At 46.7% G+C, this 26744-nt stretch overlaps 1 protein-coding gene across 2 annotated transcripts in view; it reads right to left on the reverse strand.

Annotated features, from left to right (window-relative positions):
- Positions 1-169: 169 nt before the first annotated feature.
- Positions 170-26744, reverse strand: part of DIXDC1 (DIX domain containing 1) — a 41816-nt gene continuing 15241 nt past the window's right edge. For both annotated transcript variants that reach the window (XM_026068674.1, XM_026068673.1), the window contains exons 4-20: positions 25972-26224; positions 24652-24759; positions 16969-17081; positions 15427-15575; positions 11802-11891; positions 11641-11694; positions 10682-10732; positions 9470-9574; positions 8873-8926; positions 8203-8295; positions 8041-8112; positions 7242-7328; positions 6913-7074; positions 6718-6784; positions 4978-5086; positions 4321-4429; positions 170-3352 (exon numbers count right to left, since the gene is read on the reverse strand). In XM_026068674.1, coding sequence (XP_025924459.1) covers positions 3272-3352; positions 4321-4429; positions 4978-5086; positions 6718-6784; positions 6913-7074; positions 7242-7328; positions 8041-8112; positions 8203-8295; positions 8873-8926; positions 9470-9574; positions 10682-10732; positions 11641-11694; positions 11802-11891; positions 15427-15575; positions 16969-17081; positions 24652-24759; positions 25972-26224 — 1757 coding nt within the window. In that variant the 3' untranslated portion in view covers positions 170-3271. The remainder of the gene's footprint in view (positions 3353-4320; positions 4430-4977; positions 5087-6717; positions 6785-6912; positions 7075-7241; positions 7329-8040; positions 8113-8202; positions 8296-8872; positions 8927-9469; positions 9575-10681; positions 10733-11640; positions 11695-11801; positions 11892-15426; positions 15576-16968; positions 17082-24651; positions 24760-25971; positions 26225-26744) is intronic.

Raw genomic sequence — 26744 nt, forward strand, 5'->3', positions numbered from 1 at the left:
GCAGCTAAATGGTGTTTTTACCCACTGAGCAGGCTCCGTGACCCCCCTCACGCCTTCCCCTGCCCAAGCAGCCCTCCTTCCCCTTCCCAGGCAGCACGCAGACACTGTTTGCACATCCTCGTTTATTGAGATAACGGCCGGCTCCACTAATCCAAAGCGCAGCCCGGCGGCAACGGCTGGGCTTAAGCCTATAGATATCCCTCGGTTTCACTTTCCTGGAGGCCAGGCTTGGGAATAACTGCCCTTTTAATGCCATGAATGCAAACGTCAGAGTTTCTATGAAAATATAATTTTACATATAACATGTGTGTATTAAATAATCAAGTTACAATTATAGGAAACAGAAGTAACATTGAAGAAAAGGGGACAGAAATAAACACAGATGCAAAACAGTTAAAGTTCAAGTCCTAGGCTTTGAGTTTTAGGAACGTACCCCCCCTATAAATCTGCTCAAGTTGCTGTTCCTACAGCGTCGGGCTGGTGAAAGCAAGAGAAGAACCTGGCCCCCAGATTTTCCACCCTGTGTCTGGTCTCTCTCCCCCCTTGTGCCTGATGTTCCTCACCTCCTTCAGGCTTCTTTCTGTCCCCTGTGCAAAGGTAAAAAATCCAGAGAAGGCAGCAGTGTCACTGCAGAAATGAAGCTAAACCCTAATTTTGTGGGAGCCACAGGGGAGGAGAATAAGGCAATTCTACCATCACACCCCAAAATCAGCTCCCAGCATCACCGTAAGGGCTGCATGTAGGAACCCATCAGCTCTGGCTCAGGGCATGTCTTTTTTTTGTCCTGGTTTATATGTGATGTTAAGACTTATGAAAGGCATGTGACTACCAGCCCAAAGGAGCAAGAATTCAGCCCAGTCCAACTCCATTCCCAGTATATCCCATTCCTGCTCCAGAGAGCCTTCAGTCCTTGGCTGTCTAGCAGGAGTGAAAGTAAGGATATTAGATATGACCATGGTTACAGTCATCTGAACCAGTGTAATAGCTGTTAGTTGACATAGGAGACAGTTATTTTCCTCATGGGCAGGCTGGATGGACAGCTTCTGGGCAAGGCTGTACTGAAACACTATCCATTAGGAGCTCTGGTCATATTAACAACCTCTCCTGCCTCAGTCCTCCAAAACCAGACTGCTCCATCTTTGAGTAGCAGAGGGCAACAGAGAAATGCAAGTACAGACCTTGAAAATTGCCTTGTCTCCATAAAATTCTAGCCTCAGTGTGTGATTCCAGGTCAAATAAAACCAGCAAGTAAAATCTGAAGTAAGAAATACTTCAGCAAAATTTGCAATTGAAATACAACAATGATTTTCAGTATGATAACCCCATGCTCTCTTACAGCAAACCACTAAGCATCTTGCAACAGAGGAACCATGTCCAGGGAGGAAGATAATCTTTGTTTCCTTTCCAGGACAGATATATTCCCCCTCACACCCCCAATCAGCTTTCCCATTGCTATCCTGGCTGCTGTCTGTGAGAAAAAGAAATCACCGTAACAAGCTGTAGAAAACAGCAGGCACTAGATATTGTGCCAGTGCAGCATGGGCTACATGACAGCCTTAAGCTCTTCTCTGGACAGTAAAGCAGTGAGAAGAGAGGTGGCCTTGTTACTGTCTATACCAGCTGCCAAAATATAAAACCCAGTAGGAACTATTTGGATTTCCATAGTAAAATAAAGCTATGAGCCCACTGTGTTGTGTTAACAGGAGAGCATATAAAACATCTCAGCATCCACTAGAAAAGRAGTAAAATACAGTATAATGCGTGCAGAAATATACAGAAAGCACTTGCACAGGTATAAAAATATCCACAGTCCTCAGACAACAATGTAAACTGGTATAAAACAATTCCAAAAACAGGAACAGGTTTACAAAAGGACATTAATATAAAACAATAAAACCAAGTTCACCCTCTCCCAGCCTCATGCACAGCACAGACACACAGGTAGCCCATGGCAGAGCCACACGTACCAAGGATGAGCAGAGCCTTGACTCGCCATTTGACCTTTTCAGTCAACAGTGTCTGCTGCAAACCACCGCCAGCTTTGCAGAAGTCCAGCTGCATGGCAGAGAGGCAATCCAGCGAGGGGAAAACCAAACCAAACAAACAAAAAAACCCACACTCACGGACGTCAGGGCTTGTACCTTCCCAACGAACAATTTATCTCCTGCTCCCTCAGGCACCCCAAGGAGTGGGAACGGGTGCTGTGCTGACAGGGTTTATCCTACCACTGTGCCTATGTGTTTGGTGGCCCTGGCAATCAGTGGACAGCAGCGCACACTGATGCCTGCACAGAAAAGGCTAGGGAAAAGGAGGCAGATGCAGCACCCAGACTCAGGCTACTACTTTAACCCTGAAGAGACATGTCTGCTGGTTGTGCAGGAGACGACAATCCATCTGCCTTGCTGGAAGAGAGCAGAGGGCGGGAGTGCAGGGAAAGGGGCCTATCAAGGAGGGGAGTTAAAAGTACCTGGGGAAGTAGGTGAATCCAGCTCCCTCCCYCAAATGAAATATTTCAGCAGATAAGCAAGCACCAAGTTACCAGAGTTCCCACAGCAACAAAGCAAACCCACAATGGACCTCAAGGAGTGAGCACAGGTTTGRAAGGCAGGTGGGAGGAGCAGGGCTAGGAATTGGAAGCCTGAATTTGGAGAGAAGGGGAGCTTTGCCAAGCTGATGATCTTGGCTTTAGACAGTGCATGAAGGCTTCAGAAGACTGTCTTCCCTCCTCAGCTCAGATTTCTATACTGTCAGTCTGGACTGTCCACAAAGTTCACCCTGCTCCTGTAGTACATGCAAGTCCAGGACTGGAGTCAGTCAAACCTTCTGYTCGCAGAATCTAGCAGCATCTTCTGACTCATGAAGACAAAGCTTCACATTTTTGCCATCAGTGCAGATTTATATAATACTGTGTACAACAAACCAACGTTGAAATGCTCAGATCACAGGCCACTGTGCAGACATTGTGGGAATGGAGAAGCAGGGGAAGGGAGAAATGCATCATTAAGGCCTTCAGGGTTTAGTTGACAGGACAAAGCAAGGTGTTTTCTTCCCACAGACCTGTCATTTCAGTCTCACAACATGTCTGCATTTGGCCATGGAAAGTTAGATGCCAGGTGTCCATGCACACAACAGCATGTGTTACCCGTTGTTTGCAGAGCAGCCCTCTCTTTTGGCAGCTTGAATTGCACTCCTAGGACACACGCTTTTTGGTCATTCTCTGAGCTCAGCAGCCATTTACAGGTTCCCACAGTGAAAGGACCTAAAAGTTTGATTAATTCTCCCCATGGTCTTCTTCTACCCAGGCCACAATTTTCCCCTCCCAACCAGGAATGATGTCATCATCATGGAATACCTGTTAAAAAAAAAAAAAGAAAGAAAAAGGAGCAAGTCCAGTCACCTCTGGAGACAGGACACCACTTTCCTGCATGTGAGTGSCATAAGAAGAGGAAGACATGAAATCAAGGGCATTAGCTCAGATTACACAGACCATGGAACATGYATCTCATCCAGCATTGACACACACCTGAATATTCCCTTAAGGCTATAGGGGAGAAACAGCTTAGGCTCCTTCTCTAATCAATAACAGTCAGGATTATTGTTGGTGGTTTGGGGGKTTTTGTCTTTTTGACAAAAAGAAACATGCCTTTTGTGATCTATCAGATCACAACACAGCTGTTTTCTGCAGAATGGCTACCTAGTCACCTGACTGTTGCCAGAGAGGGTAATCTCTCTTGCCTTTAYGGACTTGTGAAAGAGGAAGTAGCCCAATAACCTTTAATGAATCCGAAGGGATAAAGTGACAATAGTGCCAACACCAGCCACTGCCCAAACAGGTGCTGTAATGCAGGATGCAAAGGAAAAGATGCCACAAAAGCACTATTACCTCTGAAAAACCTTTAAGAGACAAAGTAGGGGAATATGGGTTTTCAATAAGTCTCMTTTGCTTACAGGGTGTTGCACCGCAACAGAGTTCACAGAGCCACTGAAGAGCTACAAGTGTAGCACAGGTTCTTGCCCAGTGTCCCCTGAGCAATGCTGGGTCATAGATTGCCYTTGCAAATAGCCAGCTCTTTGCGCAAGGGGCTCTGCAAACCACAGGCAACTGCAATCACAGTCATGTCATTGGTCTGGCTGGGGATGAAGACATCCCATTTCAGTGCTTTACAAGAGGAACCTGATCTACAGTTGTGAAAACACGGCACTCTGTTCTGAGGCAAGTTCAAAGATTTCATTCATTCAGAAGTGAGTATGACCACAGTCTCCAGGGCTAAGTGGTAATACTGCACGCCTCACTGGCTGACAGCTAAATTCCACACCTACCTCCTCCTTAACTGTGCCAAACTCTGGATCCAGAGCTTTGAAGTGGTACCGGTGGGTTCCTTCACGATCAATAGCTGCCTTAAAATCCTTCAGAGTCACTTCCCCTAACCTGCAAGGGAAGAGTTTCGCACTATTGCATGGTATACTGTCACAGATTTAGTTCAGGCGTTGTTCAGTGGCATGCTAAGCCACCTGGCTAGGCATGTGGCACCCTGGGCACAGGGATGTGAAAAGAGCCCCCACAAGAAACACACCTCTCAGCCCCCAGATCCTCTTCAGAGGAAGAATCACCTTCTCTTTTCCTAAGACCTAAAAGTTGCTTTTCCCCCCCCCCAAACAACCTTTGTCCTTTTCCCTTTTGCACAGGGGAGTCCTGCACTACATGCCACAGTAGAACTGCCTGGCTGCCTCCCTTGGAAATTAATAAAGAAGAAAAAAAATACCCACAAAATCTCTTGGGGAATCCAATAAACAAATGTATCAGCTAGGGGTCTGCTTTAGACAATTTTTCCAATCAATGGTATGAACTCAAATGTCTGAGTTAATGCACAGGGAACCTGTGCCAGTAGTGACCATACCAGGAAGAGATCAGACTAGTGCTTTTAGGGAAACGAGCAACTCCTGTACCCATGTCAGCAAGGCAAAGCCAGGCCTCACCTCTTTGGTATGTTGACCATAAAAGGTGTGAGGGAACGGTCAGTAAAGTACAACACTTTGGTGCAGGCACTGGTGTTCATCGTGGGTGTGCTGTGAGAGTGAGGCAGTTCTGCAAAGAAAAGAGCACAGAGAACCATCACCAGTGAACATGGTCTGTCTCCTGCCGCATTACAATGGAGGTACTCTCAGCATCAAACTCACCATCACAGTAGAGAACCAGGAGGTGGGAAAGACTCTTATGAGGGAGGCCATCCCCTTGGGAAGGGCCAGGCATTGCCCTGCTTACTGGAAAGCTTTGCATTTTGGAGTAGAGCCACCCCCTGATTGTGCATTTAGCCTGCACGAAGTGCCTAGCTCAGCTCTGCAGGATTGCTCTGTCCCACCCACAAAGGTGCATGCTGCCACCGCCACCTACTCCACAGGCACTTTGCCTACCAGCTCGGTAGTGACAGCAGAACATTTCTGGAAGAGCAGCTGACCGAACAGTGCCCCGTCCTACTGGCTGGGCCCACAATGACATTATCACTTGCAGATGGGTGGAGCAGGATGAACTGACTGATCATGATCATGTCTCCTCCCCATCTGCCCACTCTACTTGGCCAGAATGAGTGTTTGTGCATGGATTTTGCATTTGTGCTTCTCTCCCTCTGGCTGCTGCCTTGTTTTCTCTGTCCCTACAATTCACTGTGCCTGTGCCAAAAGCTGAAGCAGGAGAAGGTTCACACTCGGTGACTTGGTGGGGTTTTGGCCCTCCTAGCAGGAAGAAAGCAGTGAAGATGCCCAATCACAAAGGCTTTCTGGTTTAAGAAGTCTTTGGAGCCACCTCCCCTTAGAACTCTCTACTCCCAAGTAATTCTAGGTCTGTGGCTGCAAGACTGAATGATTTCCCTGCTGCAGTGAAGGGGATGGAGCCTGCCAAACCCTAAGGAGAAACGGAGCGGTGCAGTTTGCATGCAGAGGATACATGACGTAGAGGTTGCTGTCAGAACTGCAGTTTACAGGAGAGGAGGGAGAACCCTGCAAAGCCTCAGCAGAGCCCACCTCTGGCTCCTGAGCTCCTCTCCAGCCTTTCTCCCCATCCTGTACCTCCACGCTGCCCTGCTGCTGGGCACTGCAATACAGCTGAAAGGTGCCTCTGTCTTTCCCCAGTACCTACAGGGCTCCCCTCCTGCCAGGCATTTCCCCTTCAACCTCACAGATTTTCTAGATGACATTTACAGCCAACACTGGAAAAACAGACTTCATGATGAAGAGCAAACTGGAGCTGCTGCAGCCAGGAAACATGGTGTCAGAAAATGCTGTGCTGTTGGGAATACATGAAAGGAGCTAGACGCCAAGGGGGGAGCAGGGGAGGAGGCAGCTGTACACTTATCTGTGCCCACTAGATGGTGCAAGACAGCAGGATACCTGAAATAACATCGCATTTCCCACTGATCCCAGGGGTAATTATTTGTCATAATTATTTATACTGCAGCACTACCCAGAGGGCCCAGACAGGCTCCCACTGTGATGGGGCTGTACTAACAAGCAGCCAGAGATGGTCCTTGCCCCCATTCCTTTGCGGTGAAGTCTTGTCTGTGCAGCAAATGACTAAAGGGAAGGAAGTGAGCTCAAGTAAATGAAGTGGAGTGAGAGGCTGGGGGTGGCAGATACCCAAGGGGCTGCTGTGCCCTGGACTCTTGCCAGGAAATCTGAGCAATGAAGTTGGCAATGGGAGCAAAGGAGCTGAAAGGCACTTACTGGAGTTGGGAGGCCAGGAGTCTCTATACTCGTTTGCTGCTCTGTTTGCCGGCGACTTCCCTCGGACCTAAGGGCAAAACCGAAAAGAATGAGAACCAACGGTCACTTGCCATGTTGAAGCTCCCCTTGCTGCTCAGCTTGCAGTTGTGCATGAGGGGTGGAAGTAAAATGCCAAGCGCACTCGGAAACTTTTACCCTTCTCTCTTGCCTCTTCTGTGTCTCCATGCGGTGCAGCCGTTCCATCAGGCTGGAGATGCCCTGCTCCAGACTGTCAATGGTGTGGTGCTGTGGGTCATGGCCACTGAAGCTGTTCCTCAGGCTGCGAAGGGCATCACGGACCAGCTGCAAGTCATTTGTCTGCCCAAGAGACCACAAGTTAATCAGACTGATCCCAGGCTGCCTTCTTCCCATCTAAAGCCACAGGCCTTATAAAGGGGAAATCTCCCTTATTAAGCTAGCAGCCTCAAGGAGAAGGGTGCTACCTGGAGCCCCTGGCTGGGAAAATATCCCTTAGGTGCACTTACCCCTCGGTGGGCTGTGGGAGCAGCTCCTTTTCCTGCCGTCTGGAGGAAGCCATTACTCTGAGCACTGTGATTGCTGTAGCCCATCACCTATTCAGGGGGAGATATGCACGCCACAAGGAGCATAACTGGAATCTTTTGCAAGGAAGTCTTCCTATTTGCCAACTTCAAAGTGAARAGAGGACTTTCCAAAAATCAGCGATACAACTGGCACCTTCTACCAAGTAAATATTCTCACAAAGGAGCGTGCAGGCAGTCCTATGGCCCAGGGCACAGACATGATTCCCCACATATGGGGCAGAAACAGGGGCAGAGAGAGGAAGGAGTTTGCCACTAGGTCACAGCGGGTTCTGTAAGCTCTAGTGAGCACAGTCAGTGKGGAAGTAGCACCGTGCAAGGACAGATGCTGGGGCTGGCACTCTTTCTGCCCAGACAACTACAGGCTGTCAATGCATGTGTCAACAGGAAGAGGAGGAGATAAGAAGCTAAGCCCTGGTCTAACCATTAGCCTGTGTCAGAGCTGGAACCGGAACCCAAGAGTACCTGGCTTCCGCTCACTCCTGCACTCCCCTCACTGGTTAATCCCTCATGATATTAGAGACTAAGCCAGAGTTCACTGCTGAGAGCTTTGGTAACTTGGACACTTTGTGGAGTCTGGCTGCTTTGGTTAGAGCCCAAGGTGACTGCATTGAGCCTAACCTCTCTGGGATGAAGGGAATGACTCATGGAGCTAGGTAGCAAGAAGGAGCTGGACAGAAACATTGCTCCGGCAGTCTGATACGTGGACGAAAGCATTGCATACCTCCTCAGCTTCTCTCTTCATACACTGGGCCAGCAGGGCCTCTTTGTGCTCCAGCTCCCGCTCCAAATCCACCTGCAAAGGGAACAAAAAATTCAGCACAAACAGAGCCAGCAAGGCAAGTAGCAGCTCTCAGGGCACCAGTGCAGCCCACCTGCTCCATACCTGCTGGTAGCTGGCCTCAGAAAGCTGCCTAAGCATTTCATCCAGTTTGGTCTGATGCTGCTGTAAATGCCGATCCTTCTGGCCCAGTTCCTTCTGCAACACAGGGATCAAGGGAATCACAGCAGGGCAGTGAGTGAGGAAGGCTCACAGTCACATTCCTCAAGGCAAGGAAGGGTCTTTACAGTCTGTCAAGACCAGGTTCCTCTACAACTTGACTTACACAATCTATATACTTTTAATCAGATGTTAGACCTGAGTTTCAAAGCTTTGTTTGAAAAAAATCAGTCAGGTTCCTATTGCCTACAGCCCCCTGGCCAAGCACTGTGGCCAGGCAAGTGACCGACCCGAAGAAAACAGATTCCTGAGGGATCAGTGGGTAATTCAGTGACACAGGCTGACTTGATGGGTTTCTGCAAGAGTGTTAGACACTTAGCAGGATATCACAGGAAAAGTGTGACAGCAAAAGATCCACTATAAAGCTGCTGAGACAGAACACAAGGACCATCTTATCCCTCCATTCATGGCTATTGTGAATTAATTCACTGCCCATAGTACTGTTCCCTGAGGTGCCAGAGTGCCAGAGAGACAGCAGTCACATTCACAAGACAGAAAGGAAGAACAACCAGATGCTGCCCCAGCAAAGCCCCCAGGGAAAAAAGAGGTTCTTTACCTTGTATTCTGCCAGTAGCCGGTTTCTCTCTTCAACCTTCCTCTGAAGGTCAACCTGCAGAAACAACACCCAAGTGTGAAGTATGTATCCCTGGAGATASAGTGCAAACCTCTTTGTCCCTTATGCTAAAGGGTGACCAGACACCAAGTATTTGCAGGGAAGCAGGGTTCAGGGGAGCTGGTGCCTAAGGATGGCAGCCTTTTGGTTAGGGCAATTCCTTCCCAGCCTTGCCCTCTCCTGGCAGAAACAGTACATGGTAGCTTCTCCTGTTGAGTGCCACTTGCTAATGCAGGGAGCACAGTAAGGAAGGAGCAATGCAACTGTACCGTAAACATCAAGGGAGCCCCTCCCTTTTTCAGAAGGCCTTGGAGGATGGGAAGTGGGAATGAAGAGCAGGAAACTCCAGTGAGTGTCTCAGCTTGCTAGTGGACTCTGTGTACTGTTTACTGTGCAGAGACCTTTGACTGGTGCTTCTTTATCCCACGACCCCAAGAACTATTGCAAACAACCACTAACTCCATCCTGTGACTGCTGGAGCCCTCAGGGCCCCCAGCCTCTTTCCAAAATAATGTTGTAGTCAGCAGCACAGTGACTCACGTTCTGGTTGTGCAACTCCTCCTTGTCCATGTTTGCTCTCAGCAGTTCCTGCTTTAGCTGAAGAACTGAAGCATCCTGTTGAGCCAGCCTTTGCTGCAAAGCGTCCTGGGAAAAGATGCGTTATCTGTAGGAAGGTGCAAGACGGAAGCAGAGACCCTTTCCTGGGAAGCCACTGATCTAGACCCATGGTAATAACACACTGGGGCCACATAGAGGTCTGAAGTGTTGCAAAGGTCCTAGTAGATCAGAAGACATGCAGACATCTGCCCAAATGGACTCTCAGACCTTCTGTCTTGCCCTTCCCTGCTCATGAATCCCCTGCCAATGTTTTAGCCATCTGTGACAGATTTCTGTGCGTCTGCCTGAACTTTCTGCTCCTGCCCAGCCAATTTGTCTTTATGGAAGAAAGCAACAGTGTGTTTGGAGGGCCTACAGTTAGCATCTCCAGCCATGCATCTGCACCACCCACACAGCAGAAAGAGGCCAACGTCAGCCAAGGACACAAGGAAACTTAAGCTCTCAGCATGACCTAATTGTGCAATGAAATCCTCTCGGCAGATGCCCCTCTCTGGGCTACCTCTGCACCTTTCACTTCGTGTTACCCAGAAGCTGTGAGCTCCACCTTGGACAGCTACTGCTGTTCATTTCCTTCCCACGCCAGCCTGATGGGCAGTTCTAAAAATATCTCTGCTCAGGAGCAGATTAAAGTGTTTGTACCTCCAGAGGGAAATACTGAGCAAACAGGAGCCAGAAATAGGGAAAAAAATGCTGCAACTGAAGAGGACAAGGATTCCCCAATGCTCTTCTGCCCCAATGCTCTTCTGCCTCTGCTGCCAAGAATAATGAGTTCACTAGGCCAGTCCTGCTGTGCTCACCCCAAGAAGTGTAAAAAGGAAGGAATGAGAACCAAGCAAGCATCCTGCGCCACGTATTTTGTTTAGGGGAAACTGAAACAAGAGGTGATATTTGACCACAGTCCTACAGACAGAAACAGAAGCCAGAAGATCCAACTCCTCGTGCCTGCTCGAACAGCAGGCTCTCCCCAGCGCCAGAATCAGAGCATAGGATCCCCCACCTCTCACCGCCCTCATACAGCTCCCTCCATTCCCTGTGACTCCTCAGAGATGTATTGTTGCTGCTGGCCCCACTCCTGGGCTGTGGCAGACTCCAAAGCTTTACTATTACTATTTGATGAAGTGCCTTTTTGCTCACTTTTATTCCCTGTAGGTTTCGGGCTTCTTGTTTGTACTTCAGTAACTCCTTCTGTAAATGCAAAACAATTTGATTAAATGYGATCTCTGTGTCACTTCTTCAGAAGTGACCCTAACTCACTGCTCTGTCCCCCCAAACACCTGCTTCAGAAGAAAGCACATCCCACCTTTTGCCATAGATCAAAGAGCAGGTCAGGCCCTGAGCCATTTTAATGAGTTACAAACATGGCTAAACAGCTGAGCAACTCTCTAAGCCCCCACTGTTAAACACAAGAGAGAAAGGTCCCTTAGTCCCGCAAACCTGTCCTTAAGGGCACGGCAAGTACTTCTCTCCCAGCATCAGAACTGGGCGCAGAGTCAGCTCCACCAGAAAGCTGAACTGAGGCAGACGTGACAGGAAAGGTTCTTCCTAACTCTGTTTATGCAAACTTGAAAGATTGTTTATGTTCAGACATGGCTAGAATTTTAACAGTTGTCCTGGATAAAGTTTTGTRAAGCTGGTACAACCTGGATCTCTTCAGCTTCAAGGACATGTAGGAAAAATCTATTTCAGGCCTTACTTAAATTCAAACAGTACTTAGTTTTTTGTTTGTTTGATTGATCTTAGAAAACAGCAACTGACCTTACCAACATTGGCTTGAGGGAAACCAGGGAGGTAGCAGATATTTTTCTGGTGTTATCCCATATATTTATATTAACTGCTAATCTGGGTGCAAAAAACGCTTCCCAACTGACAATCTCAGAGTGCTCTCCAGGTCAAAGAGAATTACAGATCTCAGGCAAGCAGGTAGCTCTACACTCCTGGAGGGATGGAGATCCCATGCAGTGGGAGGTAGGAACCCAGCTGGACCCTCTACACARTATACCCAAAGCAAAAAAAAAAAAAAAGTAGGGGCAGAGTCTCCAAATATCCCATGCCCCCAGAACTTTTCTTTTTCCCTTCATCTATCCCCCTCTAACCTTTAGGTCTTGATTTTCCTCCACGCTCTGGTCCAGACGACTTCGAATTATGATCTAAATGTAAAACGCCATGGTTATTGCCTGCGTAAGACACCTGCCCATGGCAGAACAGCACACAGAGCTACTGGATCAGACAAATGTAGGTACAGAAATGTGCTCACCAGCTGCTCTTCAGGGCAGGCTCCATGTTCACAAAGTACAAAGGAACCTTCCTGCTCATCCTCAGGCAAAGACCCATTTAGCAGCAAAGCCTAGAAGGATAAAGGAATAAATAAATAAATAAACAAACAAACTTCATCAGGGGTTTCAAGGGAAAGCAGGTTGGCCAGAGCTCCAGCCAGCAGTCATTCACATCAGCAGTCTCTAAACTGTTTCATTTCCCATTTCTGCTTATTCCCCCCCAAAGCAGTAAGATTTTTGAGGAATGAATAGCAGAATTTATCCCCTGGGAAAGGTCTCCCAGAGATATCTGTCAGACAATATTCTTCCCCACAGAGAGACACCAGATAAAGCCAACAACTTGGATTTTCAGGGAGCAAAGTCCATCTCAGGCTTCAGTTCAATGACATAAAGTCTTTGCTACAATAACAGATTTTAAGTCTAAAGCAGAGAGGCTGAACCAGGTTTGCATCATGAAGCTTCTCTTCCAGAACCAGACTGAAGCCTTCCAAGGGCTCAGTAAATCACAGGCGGAAAAAGAAAATCCAGCAGCTTGTTGCCCAAGCCACAGGTGCTGTGATTTACAGGAGCCGTGGAAGGTAGGAGCTCTGGCACAAACACATCTAGCAGGGCTGAGTTTGTCAGGAACTTCTCCTATTCTCAGACCTGTTGTCTAGTCTCCATCTGCACTAGGAACCAGAACTGGGGTAGACTGGCTCACACAAAAAGCAGCAGTAATACAAGGGCCACTGAAACACTTGAATTCTTAATACCTATCAGAAAAATCAGTAGGATCAGCTCCTCTGATTTCTGGGTAGGTCTTAATTCCCACTAATATCAGTAGGGATTTAAGAGCCTAAATGCCTTTAAGGATCTGCACGTTGGCAGCCCCCCTGCTGAAAGAAGCCATTCTCCTAACCATATATCTAAAACAGAATTTAGAAACAGGATATTCAGGAAAGCATAATTCTGTCCTACTTCAGGCAAGATGGGCACCTTCAGGACTGCTGCCCAAGTGAGGGAAGAGCCCTCACCCCCACAGACAGGCTGAAGATCTTGAACTCTCTCCATGTTTGAGGAAGGCTGCTAGAAGCTTGGTATTAACTCCTTCAGCAACCCCAAGAGATCCCACAAGCTTGCAGGAAGATGCCAGAATTTCCACATTAGACTGAGCCCAGCCTGAAGGAGGGAAGAGCCTGCACCCTAGAAAGCATGACTGGCAGAAGGGGACCAGATCTCCAGCAGGGTGAATGGTTAGGGGATGCCACGCTGGTTCTCCCTAACTGATGGTTTTTACAGACCTTTCTGCCTCCAACTTCCAGAACTCTTGGTATTTGCTAGGATGTCACATACAACTGGACAAGTCAATAATTTAAATAATCACGTTCCTTCCTTTCAGATAGTTTTTATTTTATTTCTACTCAAACTCCATGGCTATAAGCAAAATAGCCCACGTGCAGCAATACTCCAGTTCAGCCCCAAAAGACGTCAAGGCTGACAGGTCGGGTTCTGCCTGCCAACAGAATTCTCCACCAAAGAGCTGCAACTGCTGTCAAATAGCAAACTGTCAGCAATCTGTATTCAGTTAATGCAAAGGCTCTTAGGGAAACAGTTCTCTGAGCTCATCCCAAATTCAGCCCAGCAGGACACTCAAGGAGGAATCACACTGGAACATAAAAAGCTGCCATGGTCTCAGCTCCTTATGGGGCATACAGGTCCCTGATATTTCAGTCAAATCTTCATGAACTGGAGGCTTTTAAATATTGAGCAAGAGAGAAAAATCAATTAATCAAATCCAATTTCTTGGCAAGCAACATCAGCTGCCTCTTCCTACTCCCGGGGGGAAGAGGGGGGCAGCAATGCCAGCTGCTTGCCCTCGTTCCTGAAACACGGGGCTGGGGGTGGGGGAAGTGAGACATGCCAGTCCTTCCAGTGCTGCCTCTCCCGGCTCCCAGTGGGCACATAACGCAACCGGATTTCACCAGTGCACCAAGCATCTATTTTCTTCTGGAGTCTTTTGTGTCTCCTGCCCATTGTCCGCAGGGGGAGCACCCTCCCGGCTGCCTGTACTTCTCACACAATCTCCGCTTTGTTTACTGGCACATAAATATTTACAATTCAAAGCCAGTATGGTTCCCAGCACAAACAGAAAGGAATATGCCTGAGAGAGTTCAGGGTCTTTACCATATGGATCAGGGGCTCTGCTCCCCACGTGGAGTCACACAAACACATGGGGCGGAGGGTCATTTGGTCACAGAGGGACTGGAACAGGGCAGCAAGAAAAAGGTCTCACAAATAAATAGCCATGTGGGGAATGTGCCAAATCTTACGGTTCAGCCCAGCTCACTCAAAGACTGGTGCAAGTCTGTGTGACCCCATGATCAGCTCTGTGAATCTCCATTGATTTCCCGACATTCCTTGTCTCTCTGCATTACTTCCGATCACAAATCACAGAGACTGCTCTGTTTTCCCAGGCCGCTAACAAAACCTGCGGGCTGCCAAACGCCCTGCTGAGGAATGGGAGACCCAGCACATGGGAAAACACTGCTTTATCTTTACCATTTTGCACAGTAACATACGTGCTTTGCACAGTGACAGCACATTCAGGAGTTAGCACAGCATTGCAGGATGGTTCACCCAGCCAATGAACCCAACTACAAGCAGGACTCCAACCAAAAGATAACAGGGAGATAATCAACTTCTAAACACACACTTTGTTCTGGATTCTCCAAAGGGGATTCCTTTCTTACCTGCATTCAGTGTGCSCTTTACCATCTTACAGTCCACCTAAATTACTATTACTGGACATCACTGATCTTAGGTCTTCACAGCAATATCATCTTCCTCTTCCTCCCCATCCTTCTCTTCATCCCCACAGAATAAAAGCCCCAGAAATCATGTCAACATTGAGTTTTAGAGAATCCTTAATTTTATATATATATATATATATATTAAAAAAGGGGGGGGAGGGTCTTGTCTGGATTGCACAGAATGGTGTTAAAATCTTTTCTTGAGGCCTGGTAAATGCACTGGGGATGGGGTAACTGCAGCTGTCCTTCCTTCCTTCCTCCCTCCCTGGTCTGTCCTGGTTCAATATAATGGAGTATGATGGGGGACAGGCATAATCCTCCACCCAGCAGGACTGTGGCCTGATCCAGCTCACTTCAAAATTGCACGCGGGAAGTTAGACATCCACTGCATTCTCCATTCTGGAAAAAGTGACCAGCACCAAAATAATAAGTCCAGGAGGCCAAGAGAACCTAAACAAAGCAGGCACTTGGGCCAGAGTGCAAGTGGTATTCTGTTGCTGGAGCAAGGTCTCACCTGGCRACAGCAAATGCACTCCAGATGCTATCAAATACTTCCTTGTTCCTGAGCAGCTCTTCCCAGAGAGGAGGCACCCCAATACTCTGGTGACACAGGAAGAACCACTCTTGCCACTAACAGATCTTTTGTAAGATCTTTCGCGAGATCACCACAGGGGATCCTCCTGGGCCAGGATTCTCACTCGGCTCTCTTGGGTTCCAGGCCAGTGTCTCAACCACAGGATAACCCACCTTCCAGCTACAGCTGATGAAGAAATAAGAATATGGAGGGGAAAAGCCAGCTGAAAAGAAAATCAGTTACCTGCAAGCCTGAAATCATCTTCTTTGCTTCCTCCATTTCCTTTTCCAAATGGTCTTGTTGTTCCAAAAGCTGTTCCTCCCATGAATTCTCTAGATACGACCCAGGGTTTCCTGCTTGCMACTCTGGCTGAAATTGAGATTCTGTCTCTTCTGGAAGAAAGAACAGCTGAATATGGTCATGATGGACAACAGAGGAGTCCAGAAGACACTTGCACCACATACAATGATTGCCTGCAATTACCACATAAAAACTTTTCCTGCACAGACACAGAATGAGCCAGCTGGTTACACCYGCCTGACACAGCTACCCATATACCTTGTACTTCCCATTGTTGTGATATCCAGGCATTGATATCCTGCAACACATCCTCAGAGAGCCTAACAAGAAATGAAGCAATTTTAACCCATGTTTCACTGATAACTAAATAGCTGTATCATAGTCTGGTTCCCAGCCACCAAGTTTCCATATCTATATTAATCAGCATCACAATTACTAACGTAGGTCTAGATTTCAATGAGATAAGCGTTATATATCTTTTCTGATCCCCAGTGTGAGTTGGGTCACTGGTTAGCTATTATCATCCCCCATGTGGCCCAGGAAYGTAGATTTTTTTCTGCAAAGAAGGGATGACGTTACATGAGGGCTAATCATAGTGGTGCCTGTTACCTAATTAACCAAAGACAAAACTGGCCAGGGCAAGCTGTGGTACTTCTACAGACATGCAGCTAAAAGACCGCACTGCATGGGCAGCAAGTGGGCATGGTACTGCTAAGAATTCAGGGAAGAGCCACAGCCTGCCAGCTACTTCAGCTACCGAGCTACTCAGTCAAATAAGTTGGAAAGAGCACTGAAGGAGGGCTTTACTGGCTGAGGCAACACAGTATTTCCTAGGAGAGCTTCTGTCTTTCGCTCTTGGGATGGAAGCTAACCAGAAAGAGGTATTATTAGGCTGCACTCCTGAGAAGAAAGTCTCATAAGAAACTTCTTTGAAAACACTTCCTTCATCCTGCCTGAGAATCTAAAGTGTAAACTGATCATATCACAGGGCATTTGCGGCAATACAGCATTGGCTTCTCAATGCAAGCACCACAACAATACTACAACAGTTCCATTCCTTACAAAGAGCCACTCAACCTATGCACAGATGTGCTGTAAACAGAACCCTGTTTACACAAAGCCAAGTTCTGCCTCATGCGCATTACAAGTTCACATGGACTTAGTCTTCTTTAAGGGAACTTTGAATGTTTTTTCAACAGAGCCTAATGTAAGATGAAAGCATTCTCCCTACAGTATAAATAATATATGACACTTAATCCTTCTCCAGTGCTTTTCATCTTCCAAACATTAATTTTCTGGCCTCCCAGACTTTGCCATATTATGGTACAACTGTATTGTGAAGTCTTGGGATTAGTTTTGTATGGACAGATGCCCAGCACCCCATTCTCTATGTTCATTCCAGGTCTCTGGAGAGCTTTTCAGCAAGTCTGTGATATAACAAATCACAAGGAAAGCGAGAGCTGTAAAGCATTATCTGCAAGCTACCTCTTTTAGTTTCTGTTTCTTCAGTGTGGATGATCACAAATTCCACCTTCTCCTCCGACTGGGTTACAGTGGATTCACTCTTCGTGCTATGGATAGGACTGGGTGATGTGAGGCTGCAGAGGAAAGAAGAAACAGTTATTTCTAGCAGTGACTAAGTGTGGCAAGGCTCAACGGCTGACATCATCCTCATCCGAGATATAAGTGAACATGTAGGAAGTCTCGCTGTAACTAAGAATTATCTGCATGCCAGGGAAGCCATACCAAACCAGACTGGGCTTGTAACTTTTCAGTCACTCTACATGAATGTCATAGGTGGCTAACCGATTTGTGGAACAATTCATCTTTCCATTTTCCTTAACAGAATGTAAATTTGAGACAGCTACCACAGAATTAACATACACACTCAGACGAGGATAAACCCACACTCTACTGCAGTTCTTCTCAGAAACTGAATTTATTGTCAGTCTTATATGCATACTGCAAACTGAACCGAAAGCCACCCTGACTTTCTTCATATCTTACCCCTGCATTTCAAAAGCATCACTGCAATCTAGGGAAATCAACTTGAAACTCCAAGGGCAAAATACTTTTCAAAGTTGGATACCACTGCCTCATGTTCCTATGTTGAAACTTCTCAAAAGTATCCACATTTTTCCAGTGCAGCCATCTCAGCTGACTGTGAGGTCCAAACTCCCAACCTTTTTTCAGAGATTCTTCCTAAATGCGTCACCCAGACAACATCAAAGGTGTCTGAAGCTCACTGACCCATTTAATGGGCCTCCAAAGTCTCAGGAACTAATTCTTGCAAGTGTGAGCAGGAGTTAATTTTTCATTCTCCTCAAGACAGAAACAAAAGCCAGAGAGAACAAAAAGAAAACAAAGTGGAAACAATAGAATAGTTTTAGAAAAATAAAAGGTTTCTACAGCTCGCCTTCCCCATCTTCCCAGCACTGCTGTTACATATTCCACAGCTCTAACAGAATCAGGAAAGCCTTGCAACAGAGATGGAAATGACTTGCTAGCAGGTTCTGTCTGGTCCACTCCCACAGCCAGTGCTGGCCTAATTTTCATTTATATTCCAGACCTTCCAGCAATTTAGCTTAAATGATCCAAACTAAATGGACTTCCCCCACAGTAAAAGAAAAGATTAATGCAAGTCACTAACTGAAAGAATAACCATCCTCTAACAAGGATCTCTGACAGCTACAGGACCTGTTCTTGTCCTGCTGCTCGAACAGGGGGCATGTTTGTTAAAGGGGTCCAAGCCACCTGGCTTTGCTCAAAGATTTACCTTCAGGAAGTCTGATCCCATCACAGCATCTCCCAACTAAGGGCATTCTGTATACAGTATTTGCAACCGAAGACAAGCAGGAGCAGGTGGCTTAATGGATGCACAGCATAAATTTAAAATAATTTTTCAGCAGCCCAGTGAGCACTATTGGGTTTACGCTACACAACAAAGATTAAGGATGAAACTTTCTGAAAGCACAGGTACAGAGAGGCAGCTCGGCTGATCTAACACTCCAATAATGCTGAGGGCGATTTGCCTTCCTTTAAGGAGCAGATCTTGATATTCCCCCGGCACATCCTTAACTGAGACTCTGAACCTCAGAAACCACCATCCTGATACGGCCACTGGGAAGTGCACTGGAGGTTCTCACCCAGGCAAGAGGTAAAAGGATGAGAGCTCTCCTAGAAAAACAATATTACAAGTTGTTGGGTGAGAAGCTCACCTAGGATGTAAGGGTGAAACTGAGGTATGGACAAAAGCAGAGAACTGGAAGGGATACTGTGGAGAGGCAGAGTGCGCTCTAGGCAGGAGCAGGTTACAGGAAACGAGGGGGTGCCACCTGGAAGTAACACCTCCCTCTCCCCAAGTCAGCTCTTTTCAGAACTGGATCCACAGACCAAAGCAAATCTGTAAAGATCTCAGCTGGGGGAGGTAGTGCGCTCACCACAGGTTTGGTATCCCACACCACATTAACACAAGAGTTTCACTCCAGTGTTCCTATATCCACAGATCCCTTTCCAGGCAGTTTCCCTATTTTAAGAGGCCAGGGGGTTCACATGGCACTAGTGACTGCCTTTCAAACCATACCAAACCACCCTGCAAAAGAGCCCCCGGGATGCACTTAAATGGCTGATGAAGCAAAGGCAYAGGCCAAAGGTTGCCCTAGTCATCACTCCGCCAAAAACATTTCAGATTTTTTGCATCAGTCACCAAGCCTATTGGAGTACAAAAAATCCACTGATATGATTTCCTCTTTAAAGTACATAATAATTCACAATTAAAGCATGCAGAAATAAGTGCTGGGAAATTAAAGCAATTTAAGTAAGATTTACGATGCAGACAACGGTTCTGCTTCATTTATCACTGCTTGGTGTCTTAACTAATATCCTTGCTCAGTTGAGTCCCTGCATTGCCAGTGGTGCACACAGTCAAGGCTTTAGGGAAACAGTGATAAGCCTGAATTCTCTCATAATTTTAGTAAACACCCCATCCCTGCTGTTTCATACAGACAATGGCAACAATCGCTCACCATTTGACCTGCTTCCCTCCCATGATCCCACTTTAACCTTTCGTCTCACAGAGTCCGCTTCCCAGGGAGCCTCAGGATTTGGGCTACAGGCATGCCTCGTCCCTTCACATGCTCCAAATTCAGTGCAGAAGACGCCAGCTCCTGTCAAGCTACTGGAGAAATATTTGCAAGCTGGACTGCTTCACATGAGCTGAAAGATTCACAGCAGAAAACGCTCAGGGTCTTTGCAAGAAACCATCTGAYGGCAGATCCGCAGCCCCCACACGCAGATTTGACTCCAGAGTCAGGGAATTCAGCAGCCTGGGTTTTGGTTTTGCTGGTTTTCCGCTTGGTTTATTTGTCTCTTGCTGCTGCATTTTGGTCAGCTGCACGCCCTTGCTGTTTGCATCACACAGACTGTGGTCTGGATGACGAGTTGCATTTCTCATCCCATTCTGCCCAGTTTAGATTCCCAGCACCTGCTGCAGATGCTGAAGCACAGCCAAGGGAAGGTGCTCCTGTAAGTAGCAGGTTCCTCGCTCTTCCAGCCTTGGATATGGTCTTGAAACACGGCATGCAGCACTTCCCAGCCTGCGCACGGCTTCCTCACTATCTCTAGCTCCCTCTCTCTCCTGCTGTCACACAGGCTGTGCAAGGCAGAGCCTTTTCTCTGAGATGCCTGGCTCAGGGTGGGGGTGGGAAGACTGGTGGAAAGGGGAGGGGAAAGGGAGGAGGGATGGGTGAGGGGCTCGGTGGCCTGGGACGCAGTCTGATTTTGCCAAGTTTTCCATGAATCATTTTTACTGCCTTTGCTTACTAGAGCTTTTCTTCCTGGGAATTCTGATAGCCRCGCTGTGAGCTCTCTTACTGAAGAGTTAATGCAGAAATGGGCTGATATTAGAGGGGATGCTCTGGGACAGGCTCAGCAGCAGCACAATTAGATGGAGGGGGATGGCTGCAGTTACTAACCACATCCCTCTTGCTAATAAAAAACTATGGCTTTTTTCTGTCAGCCAGTTCTTGTAACCGAGCTACTTTATTTCTCTTTGGAAGGAAAAAGAGAAACAAGCCTCTTTTTTTATCGTGAGGCCTGGGGTCAGCAAAAGACATGACCAGGACCTGGAGCTCACACTGCTCTCAATTTCCTTGGGTAGATCGCCGACTGATCCATCCCACCAGAGGTAAGAGGAAGCATGGTCCTCGGGAGCTCTGAAAATAGCCAGCATGAACCAGATTTGCAGTGGAAAGGATGCAGCCAATATTCTCAGAGAAAGAATATTTTGACTATGCAAGGAAGAGACCTCTAAACAAAGTCCATTGGAAGTCAGTGCAACTGCTTGGGGACAGAGTTTGAAATAAGGGTGAAGGGAACTGGAAGCTGAATTCATGAGAGGAAGGCAACACAGGTGTTCTCTGCATTTTGTATGGGGAAAAAGACCCAGAAGAATGAAAGGCTGGACCACAATAGCCAAGACCTATATGCAGTGGCCTTACATGCCAGGACCTCATTTCTCTGGAGGTGTATCATGAGTTAGCCTTCATTTCCCCTGAATACCCACAGGTACCTACGTCTTCCCTGCACCTATTCACAAAGCACTTTCATTCATCAACTCAAAACAAAGCATACAGAGTATGGCTACTGTTGAGTCTGATTTCTGAGACACCAGGCACTGACTGGTGCCCTACCACAGTACAACATACTCCTGATTTCATGATAAGACTTGATATGAATAGATCTTTCCCCACTTGGCAGTTCCTCCTGCAATTAAACAGCCAACCTCTGTGTTTGTAATTGCTGTGCCTCTGGCTAATGGCATCAGATGCCTTTTTACCACAATAGCCTCAATCTGCTCTCTCCTTGCTCACACAGAGCAAGTTCTATATCTGGCAGTGCTGGAGGCTACAGAAAAGCAGTCTTCTGCCTGGCAGCCTGGATCTGTTCCCCAGCTGGAGCCTTGCATGCGAGGGGAAAAAAAAAAAAAAAAAAAAATCAATAGCATTACCATGCCTGCTCTCTTTCACCAGCCCTCAAAGCTGGAGTCTTGCCCTTTGATAACACTGACAGAATCCAGCACCTTAAACATCCCTTCCAGCCTGTCTCTTGGACCTTGCTGCTGCTGAACACAACACAATTTCTGACCCTCCTCTCTGTTTTTGAAGGAACAAGTCTACATACTGGATGGGGAAAATTCCATTCTCAAGACATTATGACTGAAATCTAATTACACATCACGGCATATTCCCAGTTTTAATTAAAAAAGTGTTTTAGCTCCAGCTTGATCYAATATCTGATCATTTCCTGGTGAGCTATCAGTTGCTCTCTATGCGCCTCCATGACACAGGATTAGCAGAGCTCGGGAAGGGAACCCACACACAACCTACTGGGCAACCTACAAGGGCCTGGGGTTCCCTTCRGCTCCTGATCCACACACACAGGGAACAAAGTGGAGAAGAAGGACCCAGAAGAATCTGGTGCAGTTTCAGAATCTCTAATTCAACCAGAAAGTATTTCCTATTAATGACATTAACCAACACGAAGAGTATTTCTCTCAAAGGTACAGGTTGTTTCCATGTTTCTTTTTCCTAACTCCAGCATCCTCAGCTTTTCCAGAGTTAGATCCCATTAAAGCCTTGACAAATCCATTGGCCTTTGCTATTCCAGCCTTAGGCCTCTATGCACCCACATCTACTGACATCTGGAATTTCTACAGTAGCTGCTATGCTCCAATTTGGAGATGTGCTCTTTTACTCCTGAAAACAAGACAGCTTTAAAAGTTCCAGGCAGAAACAGATTAAAAAGGCAAGGATTCTCACTGAAAGGCTAGATATTTCACTTGAGATGTGCATCTGCATGCTGGAACATTGTTTTCTGAATCCACGGTAGACGGTCCARGAAAATTGCAGAAGTCACATATTATATAAAAGGCTCTCACCATGTTATGTCCTATTATCAATAGTAATACCCACTACCATATACTAAGAAAAACTCATGGCATTCTGGAGAAAAAAAAAAGAAAAAAAATCACAAAGTGATTTAAAATGTGCATACATGGAAATATTCACTCACCAGTGAAAAGGGGCAAACAGCAGCTGTCTGACAACGCCTGATAGGGTAGGAGAGTACCCATAAAATCCTACGGCCAGTTCAAACTGAAGAACGAGCGGAGAGGCAAAACATTTCACTCACCGTCCTGGTAAGATCACAGTTAAAAAGTTTACACTGAAGTCCTGTGAAATTAGCCATGAAATCCTATTGCCAGGGCCAGAATTTTTATCTCTCCCTTGGAAATGACAGCTTCAAAAGTACACTCTCTGCTGACATCATGTGGAGACAGTGGTCCGATACCAGCTCACATGGAGTTCCCATACCTTTCCGAATGTGTATGGCTTCAGTATTTATGAAGCAGGCCTCAGGGTGATACACAGCAAAGCTTTGAAGAAAAGTCCAAACTCCTGTGCTTCTTCTGTCCATTCTGTTGGACCAAGTGACCCCAGTTCTCAGGTACATGGAGGTCTCTTCATATTACAAAGCGTCAAAAGTGCCCCAAGAAATCCTGTGGAGAAATCCTGCCTGCAGACTCGGCCAGTGGCAGTGTGCCCGAGACAAATGAACCTCCTCAGTCCTGCACGATGGAAAAATTCTAGTTGAGGCAGTCTCAGGGCCAGACAAGGAGACAAYAGAGCAGAGCAGTGGCTTAAACTGGGGCCAGGAGACTGTGAATCAAGARAGCTGCAGCCATGCCCATGCAGCTCTGCCCTCTTAGTCTGCTCCTGAGGAGCTCAAATGGAGCAAAGCATCATGCCCACAGGGAGATCTGATATGTTCAGACATCCAGTCCTTCATTTTCAAGCTAGTTTCTTAAAAAGGGGAAGGCTGCCTTMACTATGAGCATATCCACACTGGAACAGCTCCCCCACCACAGCAGTTTCCGAAATACCTCTTCAGCTACACTGTCTCTCCTGTATCCACAAAAACAACAACAAAAACCACAGTCATGCACCACCCCAGTAATTTGGGGCAAGAGCTTTGACTTCTGCCCCAAAGCAAGGGGGAGTGAGAAGAGCCTCTAAAGCACCAACCTGATGTGTTGTGACCAGCACATAGTGGTCAGGTTCACAGCTGTGAATTATACCACTTCCTACAGCAAATGTGTTACATGATGCAGTTCTAACCAGTCCTGGCTTCTGCAGAAGCCATTTCTTTAGAAAGCCTCCACTTGCCCCAGCTTGACCTTGCTTAACTTGTGCTAGTGAATCCCCAACCAAGGCTGCAGGCTATTTATAGGACAGAGCATATACTTCTCAGGATCCAAGTCCTACTTTAAAGGGCAAAACCACCTCCAGTGGAAACCGTGGTGAACTCTGACTTTTGGGCTTTGCAAGAATATGAGGGAGATGTTTCAGTAAAATAATTAAATGCTGCACTGGACTGAAGGTGAAAGTCCAGGGAATGGAAGGGTAAATTAGATAACTGTGAAGCTAGAGACAGAGGTGATGGATGAGGGCACAATGGCAATGAAAACAGCTGCTGATCCCCCAGAAACTACAGGTCTGGATTAAAGAATAGTGCATTACTGTAACTGTCTCCTGTTCAAATCCACATGCCCCCTCCTCTCTGCAGGGCATGACGTTTGTTTGGTTTAAGCTCCTTTCTTCCACATCTTTTCCATCAGCTCATGAAACATTCATCTCTTGCACCCTAGCTACTCTGCCCCCTCTTTCCTGCAGGGCAGGACAGGAACTCTGGCTCAGCATCCCTCATGCCAGTGCTCACTCACTCAGCTCCACCTCTACATTCAGGTTACCAGTAAAATCCTGGACTGGGTGTTTCCTGATCCTATTCCCCCTGTCTTGCTGAAGGACACTCCAGAGCTCTAGATGTAATTATAACTCAGGAGTTCCCAGCTCTTATCCATGTGTTCACATCATAGATGAGATCAGTTTTATCTGTGGGAGAAATGGCAGAAAACCATAGCTTCATGCTGGTTCCTGAGGCGTCACTCTACAGATCAGCCAGAAGACTGTAGTTTGGGAACCCTCCTTTCTATCAAAATGAACCAGACTCTGGTGATAAGGAAGGGCACACTGAAGGGAATGCAGTGTACAGACTCTGCCATGCACGGCACCATGAGGGGACACATCCTGGCAACAGAGAGTTTCTTACCTGGAGGAGTGGGACTCTGAGGGCACATTCTGCTGCCCTTCATACTGCTGCACCAATGCCCGGACACTCCAGTAGGGGTTTCCAATCTCCTCATCCATGCTGCTGTTCCTGGAGGTAATAATCACAGAATGAGGGAAGCCTTACCTGGCAGGGGCAGAAATTATCCTGGTCTCCAAGGAGGATGGCAGGAGAGCTGATGAAAGGAAGGTAAGAAGGAGGGGACAGCTAGAAAACTGACACTTTTTAAAGAAAATCTAGTATCAGGGAGCTTCATTCTGTATTCTTGGTGTGAGGAAACACAGGCAGATAGGAGCTTACCTTTTAAACCCATCCCCAGTTCTGTGGCTAGAAAAATTAGAAGAGTTCTGGGAAGGCAAGGAAAAGAACAACATATGCAAATAAAACAAAGATTGTTTTTCCTGAAGAATTCCTGGTCTAAGGTCTTTGCAAGAAAAAACTTTAACATTTAATTTTTCAGCAAAACATATAATTTCAGCCTCATTTCCAAATTGCTTCATGGGTACTCCCTTGAGCCAGTATAATATGGGCAAATGACCTTTAACTGTGTAAATGAAACCCTCGATAGGCAGCCATCTGGCTTCCATTTAAATGTCATTACTATTCTTATTATAATCCACATAGCACCTTTTGCAAGTGTTAAAATGTGCTTTTCAGAGTCACACATTCCTTCTGTACATGGATCATTTCCCTTCATTATCACCAGAACTCCTCTGCTTACAGCTGATTAACAGCACACGGCAACATTCTGCATCCGTCTACAGCAGGAAGCATAACACTGGGATGAACAGCAACGTAGAGGACAGAATGCACTTGGACAATAGGAGCAACACTATAATTCTGGCAAAAAATGCTCCCAGGTCTGTAACCAGGACCCATAGTTAAGACCTTAGTTTTCTGTTTCACTTGAAATGATAGGCTCCAAGTACACAGCACCAAGACAGGGCATTGTGCTCAGTGCAAGAGGGAGAAAAGAAGGCAGCCTCGGGCACAAAGAAGTGTTCTTTTGCAGTGAGATAACAGAAATTCAGCAGTCGTTTTGCTGTTAAACCTGAAAAGAAGCTAAAATACCTGTAGTTTTCATCATGAAGTAGCCAGGCCAGATCAGTACTTCCCTTTGTCAGGCCACCATTGGTTTCACTGAGACAGTAGTGGTTTGTCTCCACTTGTTTGTGCAATGGGAGACTCCCTTGCATAGGGAAGCATCAGGATCAAGAGATACTTTTTTTTTTTTTTCCTAAAAGGTATTTTGCCCAAGTGCTAACACAGCTTGACCTCACATAACCAGGAAGCACCCCTTACCTCTGCCTGTGCCGAAAAACATCCCGGCCCAATTGTGAGACATCTTGACGAACATCTGCCAGAGCAGCCACCGCCCCTTGGGCCACGGCGGCAGCAGAACGAGGCCTGTGACTGGCAGCTGATGCCGATGCGCTCTTCCCCACAGTGCCAGCTGGTGCGCTATGATTCATTGCTCTCCCCGAGCCTGGTTTGAAATGAGCAGCTAAGGCCAGGATCAGTCTCATGATAGATTTCAAGTTTCCATCAACAATATCTGCAAAATGCAATTAAAGCCAAGAACAATGCCATTAATATGAAGTCCCACAAGAGCTGCATCTGACCAACAAGTGTGGGTGCAATTAAACCCAATGGATCATGCCAGTAAAAAAGAAAAAAAACAAAGTACTATGCAGATAGGACTGCATTACAGCATGGATACTTGGTTTTGCTTGTYTTGTACAAAGCAGCACGCTGACTGCCACCTACAGATCACAAGTTTAAGTGCTTTGAACAGGCCTGAGCCTTTCTTTTGCGGGCATTTCAGCTAACAATCCAGCAGGTAATGTGACAGCATATTGTAATTASTAAAGGGTCTCTGGAAGAGTACAGCAGTCACTGAAGACTGCCCTTGTCCTAGCAGCTGCTCCAACTGGCAAATGGAATTTGCATTTTTAATATGAAAGATGAGAGAGCAGCAATGTTTCTTTTTARTAGGTGTCTTGTACCTTAAATTGTTTGTAGCACCTTGCAAATTTTAACTAATCAGTTCTGATGATCTCACACTACRCACTTCC

The sequence above is a fragment of the Apteryx rowi genome, unplaced genomic scaffold, assembly GCF_003343035.1.
Source record: "Apteryx rowi isolate R43461 unplaced genomic scaffold, aptRow1 scaffold_278, whole genome shotgun sequence".
NCBI classification, from domain to species: domain Eukaryota; kingdom Metazoa; phylum Chordata; class Aves; order Apterygiformes; family Apterygidae; genus Apteryx; species Apteryx rowi.